This window comes from Vombatus ursinus, unplaced genomic scaffold (assembly GCF_900497805.2).
Source record: "Vombatus ursinus unplaced genomic scaffold, bare-nosed wombat genome assembly UNPS02014172.1, whole genome shotgun sequence".
NCBI lineage: Eukaryota > Metazoa > Chordata > Mammalia > Diprotodontia > Vombatidae > Vombatus > Vombatus ursinus.
In genome coordinates this window covers 548,838-563,599 of record NW_020953950.1, presented here as the reverse complement: position 1 = coordinate 563,599, position 14,762 = coordinate 548,838, and the positions used below count along the sequence as shown (strand labels likewise).

At 40.9% G+C, this 14,762-nt stretch overlaps 1 protein-coding gene across 1 annotated transcript in view; it reads right to left on the bottom strand.

Annotated features, from left to right (window-relative positions):
- Positions 1-14,762, bottom strand: part of CASP9 (caspase 9) — a 32,314-nt gene that overhangs the window by 17,239 nt on the left and 313 nt on the right. The window contains exons 2-5 of the mRNA XM_027859817.1: positions 10,332-10,539; positions 7,876-7,965; positions 1,246-1,292; positions 427-612 (exon numbers count right to left, since the gene is read on the bottom strand). Of these exons, the coding sequence (XP_027715618.1) occupies positions 427-612; positions 1,246-1,292; positions 7,876-7,965; positions 10,332-10,539 (531 nt within the window). The remainder of the gene's footprint in view (positions 1-426; positions 613-1,245; positions 1,293-7,875; positions 7,966-10,331; positions 10,540-14,762) is intronic.

Sequence of the window (14,762 nt, the reverse complement as noted above, 5' to 3'; positions counted from 1 at the left end):
ACTGCGGAAAAGGTGGCCCCTGAGCTGAGCATGAATTCAGGAAGACAGGGTCTCTGAGGAGCTGAGAAGGGGAGCTCACTCAGTGTCAGAGGTGGAATTTGAATGAGGTCTACCTGACTCCAAGCCCAGGGCTCTATCCACTATTCTGGGCTGCTGCTGTCTCCCAGCCTGACCTGCCCTTAGTTCCTGCTACGGAGGAGAGACACAAAAACAAATAAAATACACAGTCCTTCTTCCTATTGTACGAGGGTCTGTATCCCAGACGGTATATTTTTCCCTGTCTCATTCTAGTCCTTCAGCCTTGGCTTGGATTTTGTGTGTCTGACCTTGGCTGGAGAGAACAGAGGTCAATGAGAAAGTGTGTGGGTTAGCCGCCCTGCTTAGGCCCTGCCTCCCCCAGGGGAGCTGGACCACCGAAGAAATTACCTTCGCGCTCAGATTCCACTCGACCTCCACAGCAAAATGCAGCGCTTGGAAGCGTTTCTGCATCTTTTCACAGTCAATGTTGGAGCCTGTTCGGACAGAAAGGCCTGAGGAAGCATGGAAGTCCACGTTGTTGATGATGAGGCAGTAGCCGCATGGGTCTGAGTTCAGAGTATACACCTCCACAAACTGAAAGAGGCAAAAGGTAAACCCAAGACTTGCTGGAAGAGAAAACGCCCCTTTGGGAGGAGTCATTCTAACTACCCAGGTGAGATGATGCTAGGAAGACTTATATGAACTGATGTAGAATAAAGCAAGCAGAACCAGGAAAACAAATCACAAAAGGACTGTGACAGTGTCAACGAGAAAAACAACAACATCTGGTAAAAAAAAAATTAATTTAATTAATTTAAATAAATTAAATTTAAAAACTGAGTTTAAAAAACTATAATGACCCAGTTTAGTCCCCAAGAGGAAAGGATAAAATGCATCTCACTCCTTTCTTTGTACAGGTGGCGGACCATGCGTGTGGAACACTGGGCAATTTTGCCAAGTTCATGTTTTTCTTTCGGTCTTATTTTTTGTTGTAACGAATGCCTCTCAAGGGGGTGGAACAAGAGGACATATTTGAAAAAAGAGGGGTAGAAAAAATGAAAGACATCAATAAATTTTACATAATGTTAGTGATAATAATAATGGGATCTTAGAGGAAGTTGGCTGCCTTTTCATTAGCCCTACGGGGAAAGGTCTGTGGGCAGGGACTGGTACAATGTTGATGAGGAACATGGAGGGGGAGTGGATTACCACTTAACGAAGACTCACCCTACCAGAGTTTCTCTCACAGCTAGTTTGTATAGGTCCCACAGCACCTGCATTAAGCATCAAAGAAAACAGAATGCATGAACAGAAAGAATAATCCCATAAGCACTAACACATTCACAGTAGGACTATTTGTAAGAGCAAGAAGCTGAAAACAAATCCAGCAAATTCAGAACCCAAGAATCTCCAAGCAAGAAGGGACATTAGTGACCATCCTCCCCAACCTGTAACTGAAAAAAATATCCCCCCCACCCAGTTTCTCCTGTTTATAGCTTGTTTGTACATAGTTGTTTGCATGTTGTCCCCCCATTAGATTGTGAGCCCATCACCATATGCTTTTGCCTTTTTTGTATCCCCAGGGTTTAGCACAGTGCCTGGCACATAGTAGGTCTTAACAGATGTCTGTATTTACCTCTTTGCACATCTAACTATTGCTCCCAGTTCTGCCCTCAGAGATGAAATATAACATCTCTCATCTGTCTCAGGCAACATAGCCCTTCAAATATCTGAACACAGTTATCATATATATCACCACCTCCTCATCACCCTGGTTACCCTCCATCCTGGGATGTCCTCAAGTGTATGTATATCCTTCTTAAAATGCGCTGTCCCAAAGTGAACTATTAGATGTGGTCACTGAAAAAGATGCGGTCACTGAACAAACCCATGATCTAGGAATATAATGAAATATCACTGCGCTATATGAAATAAATGAGCTGGAGGAGGAAATGGCAAAACACTCTAGTATTTTTACCAGGAAAACCCCAAATGGAATCATGAAGAGTTGGACACAACTGAAAACGACTAAACGATAACAATATGAAATACTGCAGATGAGGAACTCAGAGGAACATGGGAAGATTTATATGAACAGATAAATAGCAAAGAAATCAGGACCAAATGAACAATACATGTAATGGGGACCATGATGTGAATGAAGGTGACAGGGAAAGACAACGTAATTCTGTCCAATCCCACAGTGGCTGACGTTGGCTCCAGGTGAGCATCACTAGCTGACTAGGTACCTGTCATTCACTTCTTTTCTTTTAAGAAATGGCAAACTTGGGGCAGCTAGGTGGTGCAGTGGATAGAGCACAGGCCCTGAAGTCAGGAGGACCTGAGTTCAAATCCAGCCTCAGACCAAACACTTGACACTTACTAGTTGTGTGACCCTGGGCAAGTCACTTAACCCCAATTGCCTAAAGAAAAAAAAAAAGAAAGGGCAAACTTTTGTTACAAGTCACAATTCTCAAGTAGGGGAGTAAGGAGTAATACATTTGGAAATAAAAGAAGTCTAAAAAAAATCACTACTTTTTAAGTAATATAATGATTAAAGAGTTATAGACAGTTTAAAAAGAAAGAAAAGGAAATGGTGAATACCAGAAGTAGAATGTCTGTCCTTCACAAATGCTGGTCCATGATTTTGCTTACCTTTTTTTTTTTTTAAAAAAGGAAAGACATCAGGAGATCTGGACGCCAACGGCCTGAGCTGCAAATTCCACTTCTGGCAGAACTCAGCCTCCCACCCTGGATCCTGAGCATCTGATTGGTCAGAGTTCACCTTATCTTGCCTGGATCAACACCCACCATGCCTTATCTTCATGTAGTACTGCCATGCATGTTTTCAGTCAACAAGCATTTATGAAATGCTACATAGCAGGCAGTGTGCTAAGCACTAAGGATACAAAGAAAGGCAAAAACTCTGGTCCCTGCCCTCATGGAGTTTACATTTTAATGGGGGGAGGGGGGAACAACATGCAAACAACCACATATACACAAAATAAATACAGTGTAAATGAGAGGTTAATGCAGAGGGAAGGGTGGAGTGGGGTAGAGGGGACCAGAGAGGCCTATTACAGAAGATCTGAAGAATTTGAGCTGAGTCTTGGAGGAATCCAGGGAAGCCAGGGGACAAAGATGGGAGGGTAGAGCATTCTAGGCATGGGGACCACCATGGAAAAGACTTGGAATGGAGACATGATGCAGAAAACAGGAGGAATGTCCATGTTGCTGGGTCATTAAGTAGGTGGAGGGAAATAAAGTATAAGAAAACTGGAAAGGTAAGAAAGACATGGAAAGGAAGAAATCCAAGTTACCAAGAACCAAGAAAAAATTCTCAAGAAAAGTAGGGCCATGTAGTGAAGAGTTTCAAAAGCCAATCAGAGAATTCTATGCTCAATCATATTCCCTATCCCCAGTTCAATCTCCAATTCTAGCTTTGAGAACAGTCACCAAAATGACATTATCATTCTTGGAAAGACACGTTGATCAATTGCCCAATGACTCAAAAGATCGTTCCCTCTGATTTCTCCATCTAAAAATTCTTTCCTAGCCCCTATTAGTCAGTCAGTCAATAAACATTTATTAAGCATTAGGCACTATCATGGGTACACACACACACACACACACACAATCTTCCCCATCAAGCTCCTTGAGGGCAGTGACCACCTTTCTTGCTTGTCATTTTAATCCTCAGTGCATAGTTCCCGGCACACAGTAATTACTCAGATGACTTTTCATTCATTCATGCATCCATTCATAGGCCTTTCATGGAAAGTGATTATTACAATAAAGTAATTCAATTTTTTTTGAAGATTGGGATATGACACAGATGTCAATTCAATTTGACTCAATATTTACTAAGCAACTCTAATGCATAAAGCTCTGCACTAGGCACCAAGGATACAAAGACATAACCAAAAAAGTCCCCGGCCACAAGAAGCTTACACTGGGGGTTACAAAGCATAGGTAGATGAGTAAATATAAAGTCTCTATACAAGAATTTCCAGAAGAATGGTGCTCAGAGTACTAATAACAGGGGACAGGGCTGTGGATCCTGTAGAATATATCACTTCTGCTGGGCTTTGAAGGGATGACCACTGGCACCAGGAAGCCAACCTCGGGGCCCATCATCCACAGTAAGAATAACTGGCCCAAACCTGAAATCACTGAGGACCAGAAACAAGAAAGGAGAGAGGCATTTGACCTCTGCATGACAGATGATACTGAAACAACAGAAATGAAGAATTCAAAAAGGTTGTGAGAGCTCTGGGCTGTGAAACCAAGAAAAATGAGGATAAGGAAAGCCTGGAAATGGGACACTAAGGAAGAAATTCTGGGTCTTTGGTGATGATAAACCAAGAAAAAATCTCTCCCAACAGCCTAAGACCTGTGCCTAGAGAGCTCAAGGAAAGGCTCACTGATAGGAACCATAAGGAATGATTAAAGAGGAGCAGATCGAGATGGGGGGGCGGAGTCAAGAGAGAGGAGTTCCTGAGGATCACGGAAAAGAGCAGGTTCTCATTCCTCATAAGGTAAGTGGTCAAAGGATATGAACAGGCACTTTTCAAGGGAAGAAATCTAAGTTACCAAGAACCAAGAAAAAATTTTCAAGAGGCAGCTTGGTGGCGCCATAGTACACAGAGCACTGGCCCTGGGGTCAGGAGGATCAGAGTTTAAATCCGATCTCAGACATTTAGCTGTGCGACCCCCAGGACAAATCACTTAACCCCATGGCCTAAAAAAAATTTAAAAAAAAAAAAAGGAAAATTCTCTAGATCATCAATAATTAGAGAAATGCAAATTAAAACAACTCTGAGGTATCATCATCCAGTTGACAAAGTTGACACAAAACGAAAATGACAAATGTTGAGTTGTGGGGAAACAGACACACTAATGCACCTTGGGTAGAGTTGGGAACTGGTCCAGTCATTGTAGTTTAGACTATGCCCCCAAAGCTACTATATTGTGCATCCCCTTTTGACCCAGTGATGCTGATACTAGCTCTGTGCCCCAAAAAGATCAAAGAATGAGCTTTGGGCTTTGAGGTACAAAGATGTTGAAAGCAGCTCTTCTTGTCAGGGAATAGAATGGAAAACGAGGATGTCCACATCAACTGGAGAATGGCTGAACAAGTATGGTAATGTGAATATGATGGAATACCATTATGCTATTTAAAAAAAAATGATGATGTGATATAGATGGTTTCAGAAAAGCCTGGGAAGAACTGTATGAACTGATGCAAAGTTGAACCAGGAGAATAACTGATACAATAACAGCCATATTGTAAAGATAAGCAATCTGAAAGATTTACCAATACAATGACCAACCATAATTCCAGAGGGCTTATGAGGAAACACACTAACCACCTCCTGAAAGAGATCCTATGGAATCAGAAGGCAGATTGAGGCACAGATTTTTGGACGTGGCCAATGTAAGAATTTGTTTTGCCTGAATACCAATATTTGTGACTGTTTTTGTTTTTCTTGCTTTATGAATGACATGTTGTTGTTGTTTTTTGTCCTTCATTCTCAAAGAGAACCATGACATGAGGAAGATGATGCCATGACTTGCAAATGAGTTGGATTTAAGTGAGGGAGGGCTGTGCAAAGTCACTAGCCTCACTTTCTCTTTCAGAGCCATCTGGGTCCAGTGGCAAGATATAGATCAGGACACCTAGAGATGGCTCCCGAATGACATGAAATAGGAACTGAAGTGGGAACAAAGAATATTTCCTTTAAGGTGCTGGGTTTTGAAGTAAAATAATCCAGGAAGTAGTTCTCTTCCCTGTTCCAGCTGAATGACCCCAAACCCTCAAAATAGTTCATCATTGTTTTAGGTCTTTTCCTTTTTGATGGAGTCATAATCAACCAGAAGCCTACTAAAGTGTTTCTCTATGCTTTGTGCCACTGGAAGAATGTTCAGAGAAATCTGACTCTGTCTTCCCTTACTAGCGAGCAAAATCTCTCCGGCTCATTTGACGGTTCTCAGTCTGGCTTACTGGCACCGGTAAATGTCCAAAGTAGAACTGGAACCTGGGTCATCTATTCTCTAGTTCAGCACTCTTTCCAGGACACCAGGATGCATCTTTATACATACAACTGTCCTTCTTTCAGGGCCTTGGATGGTTCTAGTAACAAAATGACCCTGGCATAACTGAGAAAGAAACAGAGTCTAGCTTTTTCCTGGTAGGAGGTAAAGAAATATACGAATTAATAAGAATGTTTTAAGCTGGGCACAGTGCCAGGCCCTGGGAGGTATAAATGCAAAGAATGAAACAAACCCTATTCCTAAGGAGCTTACAAGCTAAGACCTCAGCTGTGTTTTGAAATATTATGAAATAATATTATGCCAGAATCCCAGAAGACCTTGGTCTCCCTTGGATCAAAGACCTAGTCAGTCTTCCTTGAAATAATATATTGGATTCTCTAAAACTAAGAGACTCGGGCTTATTTGTGGTGCCCAAATTAAGGGTGGAGGTGTCTTTGTTTAATCTAGGTTCTCAAAGAATGGTCCACTGACCAGTACAAGTGTCCAGTACCCTTTCAGGAGATCTGCAAGGTCCAAATTATTTTCATAATAATACTAAGATATTATTTGTCTCTGAAAATTCTCTTTCCTTTTCTAACTATGTTTCTGTGTGAGACCACATTTTCCTGAAATATTTCAATGAAAACAACATATCACAAAATGCTGAATGTAGAAACAAATCTGAGAGTTCAGCTGTCTTCTGTTAAGCCAGACATTAAAGAGGTTTCAAAACTGTGGAAAACACTCATCTCACTATTTTTTGGGAAAAATATAGTTACTTTTCATTAAAATGTATTTATGTTACCATATAATGGGTACACATTTATTTTAACTGAATTAACAAGCAAATATTTAAGTTTTAATTTCTAATATGGTAAATATTGATAGATCAAACCCACATCAACAAAAACTCTTTGGGTGGTGGTCTTCAATAATTTTTAAGAGGGTAAATGGGTCCTGGGACCAAAAAGTTTGATAACCTCTGGTTTATTCCAATCTAGAAAAGAATCTCTTTTTTCACCTTTGACAAGACTGAAAGGCCAGTAGTTAAAAAGGGTTTCAGGAAGATATTTCTCCAAAGGGTATGCCAACATGAACAATATTAGTATTCTATTTAAATTCATCCAAAAAAGCTGAGCTTAAACTGTACACTTTGTTTCATTCTGCCATAGAATGTTGTCTTCTGTTTTGGGATTCTTACAAATGTAAGGGGAATTCACCTGAGGGATCCAGAATTCCAGTTAGCAGGGCCACTGCCTATGGGCATTGCTCTCCAAGCAGGAAAGTTGATTCATTAATAAATTATTTCTGACCAAATGAAGGGTACAGAGTTTTTCTTCCACAGAGGTAACTAAGTCAGGATGAGAGGCTAACTCCCAGGTTCCCTCAGGAAATGCCAGGAAAGTGAAGAAAGCTGTTAATTGTGTTTTTTTCCCTTGATTACCAGGGAGGTTCAGTGAGGAAGGGTAGCAGCAGTACATCCAGAAACTGATGTAAAAACAAAAGACAACTTTAGAAGAAGGCAGAGGAGGAGGCCAGGAACTATGGCATCTGTTAGAGGAGATTTTCATCCAGAATAACAAACGTTTGATGCTTTAAAAAGAACACTTATTTTAATGACACAGAGAAGTTACACTGAATGGGGGCAGCTAGGTGGCGCAGTGGATAGAACACTGGCCCTGAAGTCAGAAGGACCTGAGTTCAAATCCGGCCTCAGACACTTGACACTTACTAGCTGCGTGACCCTGGACAAGTTACTTAACCCCAACTGCTTAAAAAAAAAAAAGTTACACTGAGCACAAATAAGAACTGAGCAGTACATACCCCGTGCTACATCCAAGTGTGATGCCCGTGGGTCTTCTTTCTTGCTGATGTGAGAGCCTGGGACCAGTGGTCTCATGGGAAGCTTCACACCTGGAAGAGAAGCAGTTCATTCATTTCTGAAGAAAGGCCTATTTCTGAGATTCAAGGTTTCATACGCAAACTATTTTCCCCCATTCTTTGCATATTGAAATGTTCATGTTTGTTGATGTGTGTTAATTTCATAATAAAAAAGGGAAATTTAATTTAAATAAAAACAGACCTATTCCCCACCCACCCACCCCTAAGCACCACTGGACCAAGGCAATCACTGTGGTACATCAAAGGATAAAGGATCATAAGAACAGGGCTAGAAGAAACCTCGGGGCCATCAACCACCTTGTTTTACAAATGAAAAACGGAAGCCAGTGAGGTAAAGTGATTTATCTAAAGACCCCATTCTAGTGAGGGTCAGATCAGAGGGGTGAACCCTGGTCCTCAGACAGAAGAGTCAGTGTGCTTTGCACTGAAATCAATGATTTGTTAGGTCATCCATCAGGAACCAACAAAATAAAATAAATAAATAAATGGATAAAGTGGATGGGAGATAAAAAGTGAGAAGGGGAAAGGAAGAATGAGGCAGAGGGCCCAAGGATGATGCAAGATGAGAAGATCAGACCAAAGGTTCTCTAAGGTCCCTCCCAGCTCGAAATCGTGTCCTGCCATGAAAACCCGTCAGCATTTCAAACCAAGTCTTAAGAGTTTACACAAAAGTGGAGGTAAAATGTGGGAGAAAAGGACAGAAAACCACCAACTTAAACTCCTGGGTTCTAATTCTGACAGTGCAGATTTCTTTGTTTTAAGTGAGACTAGCTATATTCTGATGATAAATCCCTTGTCTATCTCTCATAGCTAAGAATACACATTTTTCTCCAACAAGTATATTCTTCTTCTTTTTATAACCTGTGTTTTAATAGCCATCTTTCTTTTCTTTGTTTCACACGGTTTTACTTTGGATAATGTTTAGCTTATGAATGCTACCCTAAGAACCTGTATATAAGGAAATTCTTATGCAGGGGTGGGGAACCTGCAGCCTCACGGCCACATGTGGCCTTCTAGGTCCTCAAGTGTAGCACTTTGAACCCAAATTTGGATTCCATCAAAGGGTCACACTTGAGGACCTAGAGGGCCACATGGGGCCCTGAGGCCGCAGGATCCCCTCCCCTGTGTCTTATGTTATGCTTGAGGTAGACTATTGTCCGCCATGCAATCTGCCTCAGCTGGCCAGAATAGAAAGCTACATGCTTCACTCTTAATTGACTCCTTAAGGCAGACCCCAGCCTCAAGAACCCAAATGGGTACGCAGTGACCCTCGAGTCCCTACAAAACTCCGCTGCAGTTTCAAGGACACTAGCCAACAAGCCCACAAGCATATAGTAAGTGCTTCCTCTGTGCTAAGACCCAGTGCTAAGACACTACCCTAATTCTTTAAGGATGCTGAGGGTTTTGGATGGTCAGGTAACTGTGGAAGGCAATACCTCCAGTTGGCAGGTAACTGTGGAAGACATTCTTAAAGAGGCTGAAGTATGTTGTCTGTGAGAGCTCTTCCTACTACGAAGGGGAATAAGCATTTACACAGTACCTACTGTGTGGTGCTCAGCGCTTTACAATTACTATCTCAACGGATCGTCATAATAACCCTGGGAGATAGGTATTCTTATCCCCATTTTACAGATGAGAAAACTGAGGCAAACAGAGGTCAAGTGACTTGCCCAGGGTCATACAGCTATTTGAATTCAGGGCTTCCAGACTCTAGACCCAGCACTCTATCTATTAACACCAATTTCATACAACATGGATGAGGCAGGTCAAACTAGTTGACCTCTGAAGTTCCTACCAATTTTTAACACTTATGATTCTACAGATTTGATAAAACCACTGCATGTTCAAAACCTAACCGCCTAAGCGTGTTTCACCAGGATCACAGCAAAACAAGGACAGAAAACCTTAAAAGTACTGTGTCAGCCAAGTGTCTGAGGCTGGATTTGAACTCAGGTCCTCCTGACTTCAGGGTCAGCACTCTATCCACTGCACTACCTAGCTGCCCCTTCATTCTCTCTATACCCCAAGATCAAGAATATAAATTATATCGAGTTCTGGATAAGAACAGCTGGTATTTATACAGTGCTTCATAGTTTGCAATGGGCTTTACAAATATTATTTCATTTGATCCACCCCAACAACCCTGGGAAGTAGGCGCTATTGTTATCCCCATTAACAGATAAGAAAACTGAGGCTGACCAAGGTTAAGTGACTGACAGAGTCATACAGCTACCTGAACTCAGGGTTTCCTGACTCTAGGTCCAGTGCTCTGTGCACTATGGCACCACCTAACTGCCTCTGGATCTCAGGGAACTCACAGTCCTAACCAGCACTCTCTGATATTAAGTAGCTATACTAGCCCATCTTTCAATACTTACTGCTTGATTCCCTAGATCTGACCATTTCAATTGGTTTGATGTCAATCGGGTCCAGTTGCTGGGTTGTATCACTTTCACGAAGGAGAGTAGCCAGAGGCCATTGGCCGGTGTCTTCCAGGCAAGAGACGAATATGGGAAGGGCACGCTTCCCTCGTGTCTGAAGATCTGTGATCAACTGCCTAGCCTGGTCTCTCCGAGTACCAGCTCTCTATTGGAAAAATGCATAGAAAGGAGATATATCATTCAATTACCTGGCGAGTTCCACCTTTTCTCCCTTTCCCAGCTTGCCAGGATTGTGTAAACTTCACTCATTTTTTTTAATTTTAATAATATTTTATCTTCCTCAATTACATGTAAAAACAATTTTTAACATTTGTTGTTTTCTTTTTTTAAGTTTTGAGTTCCAAATTGTATCCCTTCTTACCTTCCCTCTCCCTTCCCTGAGATAGTAAGAAATCTGATATAGGTTATGTATGTACAATTACGTAAAACATTTCCATATTATTCATTTAGTGCAATAAAACTCAAAAGAAAAGAAAGAAAGAAAGAAAGAAAGAAAGAAAGAAAGAAAGAAAAAGAAAAGGAAAGAGAAAAAAGTATGCTTCAGTCAGTATTCAGACAACATAAGTTCTTTCTCTGGAGGTGGATAGCATTTTTCTTCATGAGTCCTTTGGGATTGTCTTGGATCATTGTATTGCTGAGAAGAGCTAAGTCATTCACAGTTGTTCATTGTATAATATTGCTGTTACTGTATACAATATTCTCACAGTTCTGCTCACTTCACTAAACTTAAGTTCATGTAAGTCTTTCCAAAATTGTTTTTAAATCATCCTGCTCATCATATCTTATAGTACAATAATATTCTAATACAATCATATACCACAACTTGTTCAGCCATTTCCCAATTGATGGACATCTTGATTTTCAATTTTTAGCCACCACAAAAAGAGCTGCTATATTTTTGTACAAATAGGTTCTTTTTTCTTCTATTTTTTTTTAAATCTCTTTGGAATATAGACCTAACAGTGGTTTTGTTGGGTAAAAGAGCATACACAACCCTTTGGACACAGTTCCAAATTGCTCTCTGGAATGATTGGATCAGTTCACAACTCCACCAACAGAACTGCACTGATTTTTAAAAAGTACTATTTGTAAGTAGCCAAAAGATAAGAGTTTTCAAAAGAAGAGGGATGAAACAAGTATTTATTAAGCACCTACTATGTACCAAGCACTATACTAAGCACTTTTCAAATATTATCTTATTTGATCCTCACAATAACCCTGGCAGGTAGGTGCTATTATTAACCCCACTTTACAGCTGAGAAAACTGAGGCAGACAGAGGTTAAATGACTTGCCCTGGATCACACAGCTAATACATATGTGAGGTCAAATTTGAACTCAGGTCTTCCTGATTTCAGACCCACTTCCATCTTGCCAACTCATTGCAAACTCTCAACACCCTGTTAAAAACAGTCCAATTCCTAATGTGGAAACATGTTTAATATGATCATACACGTACAGCCTATATCAGATTGTATGCCATCTTGGGGAGGGGGCAGTGGAGGAAGAGGAATTCAGAACTCAAATCTTATAAAAGTGAATGTTGAAAACTAAAAATAATTAAATGATTGTTTTAAACAGTCGAAAAAATAAAATGTAAAAAACAAACAAAAATAAAAATTGTCCAATTCACTAACAATAAGAGAAATGAAAATTAAAACAACTCTGAGGCTTGTCCTCACCTCCATCAGGCTGGCAAAAATAACAAGACATTTACTATTTAATGGTAAATGCTGGAGAGGCTGTGGAACAACGCATTGTCAGTGGAATTATAAATTGGCCCAACCAGTCTAGAAAAGAATTTGGAATTATGCAAAAAAGGTCACTAATTATATACACTCTTTGACTCAGCAATACCATTAACAGGCCTATTTCCCAAGGAAGTCAAGACAGAAGGAAAGGCAGCATATACACAAAAATGATTTCTAGCAGCACTTTTATAACGTCAAACAACAAGAAGGAAAAAGAGCACCTATTAAGTGGGGACCACCTTAGGAAATTGTAAATGTAATATATGAATGTAATAGAATATTATTACACCATGGGACACGGAGAGTTAGAAAGAATTCATAGACTAGAGAAGACTTAGATGAGCAACGCAAGCAGAATCAGGAGAATAATTTACAAAATAAACACAATATAATAAAATATAATAGTAATAATGATATATTATACTGTATATATCATATATTATTATATGATAATATAAACAATATGATAAATATAATATGAAGTAATAAAAGAAAACAATCCTGAAAATTTCAGAAAGTTCAGTTATGGCTTCAGAGGGCTTAAGAGTGGCTCATGCCTCTTGGCAACAAGTTAGACATGAGGAGGTGAGAAAGAATGAAGAATCCAGGATGCAAGCCTGGGGAACCAGGCTCCAACCAATCCAACATCAGAGAGAGAAACTGAGGCTCAAAAAAATTAAATTCTTTCCAATTGTCACATGGCTAGTGTCAAAGGTAGGAATGAACCCAGGTCTCTCCTGATTCCAAACTGAAACGGGTAGTAACACAGTTCAGTATAGTAGAAAGGGCACTCGTATTTGGAGTTTGAACCCTAGCTGTGTCTCTGAACCCTTCCCTGTCTCTGAGCCTCAGTTTCCCCATCTATAAAATGAGTTGTAGTAGATGATACTGAAGGTCCCTTTCAGCTTCGAATCTTGGAATCTCCCACCATATGGTGTCTCTTCATGACAAATATTAAAGTGTTGCAGTCTAGGGGTCTTGGGAACCCCAAAATGCAAGAGAAAAGGGCATTGGTCTGCCTCGAAAGAATTCGACCACTCAAGCCTTCTTTCAGTCCAAGTAGTTTATTAAAACACAGACCGGGATAGGCGAGATTCCTAGTGAGTTTGCCATATTTGTGACACCAATACAAGCAGGCCAGATTTTAAGAATCTGAGCAATTTAAGGGGGGCAAGGTCAGCACTTTTATACAGAAAGACTGTGGGAAGATCTAGATGGGATCCAGGGGTGGCAAGTAGCCTGGGGTGGTCTGGGAGGTTAACAGAGAAATGGGTCCAGATGGGATTAAGGAGTAGCAAGCAGCCTGAGATGGGCCAGATGCAGACTATGAGGGCCACAATGAAAGGGCAGTTAAAAGGATTATTGACTGGGATGGGCAATGCCTTAGGCAAACACCAGGGACTGGGCCATGTGGGAATGTCCAGGGCCTTTTAGGGGTCCATCATTAGTGCCCCATCAAAAGCACCCAAAGAGCATTGGGATAGTAATGACTTTAGGAAAACATACGTGAAGAGTTTATTTACTAGTTAGAGCAACATTTTTTGGAGGAAAAAAATTTGTTTTTGAATGCTAAAGCCTGAATTTGGTTGATTTGGGCAAAGTTTTTTCATATACATGCCCTCAATCATAAGAAAGGGAGGGTCTAATGGAAAGCACAACAAACCTTGAGCTGGTATCAAGAGTCCCCCAGCTTTAACATTCCAGCCCTCTGAACAGGAAGTCACTCAATTTCTCTGGGCCTCAGTTTCCTTGTCAGTTAAATGATGGGGTTGGTTTCTAAGTCCAGCTCTCTATCTTAGGATCCTTAGTGTCTTTCTTCACCTAAGTCTCTTTCCTCATCCATAAAATGGGGAGGTCAACATTGGTACTACCTGCTCCACACAGCTTTGTGGAGAGTGCCTTAAAGTACCACTAGTCATTTGGGACACAGGAAGTCTCAGTCCTAGTAGGAGAGGAAAGGGGAAGTGAGATGACACAGGAAAAGAGCAAAACAAATGTGAGATGCTTACTCTAGGACCTGGGGGATCTGGGTTGGACAAGGCTGGAGCAAGGCAGTGTGACACAGTGGTCTGGGGAGTCAGTGTTCCCTCACAAAGATCACTTTCCTCTCTAAATCTCAATTTCCCCCTGTGTAAACAAAGGGAGTTAGACTAGATCAGTGGTTCTTAAAGTCTAGAGATCCCAGAGAACCTTTTAGGGGGCCTGTGAAATCAAAACTCATTTCATACTAAGATGTTTTAATTTCTAAAATACTAAATACCAATAGATATAACCCACATAAACAAAAGCTCTTAAGGGGATCCTTAATAATTTTTAAGACTGTACACGGGTCCTGAGACCAAAAAGTTAAGACTAAAGGTCCTTCCAGCTCTGACATTGTGTTCTAAGGACCCTCCCAGGTCTGATATTCTGTGTCCTAAGGGCCCTCCCAGTTCTGGCATTCTGTAAGTCCCTTCCAGCTCCGATATTCTAGGTTCTAAAGTCCTTTTCAACTGATATTCTAGGTTCTAAACTCCTCTGAATTTTTTGTTCTAACATTTCAGGTTCCCCAGTTCCCAGTTCTGTGCTCCAACATCCCCAGTTCCCGGCTCCCCCCAGCTCTCGGTTCTATGCTTCAAC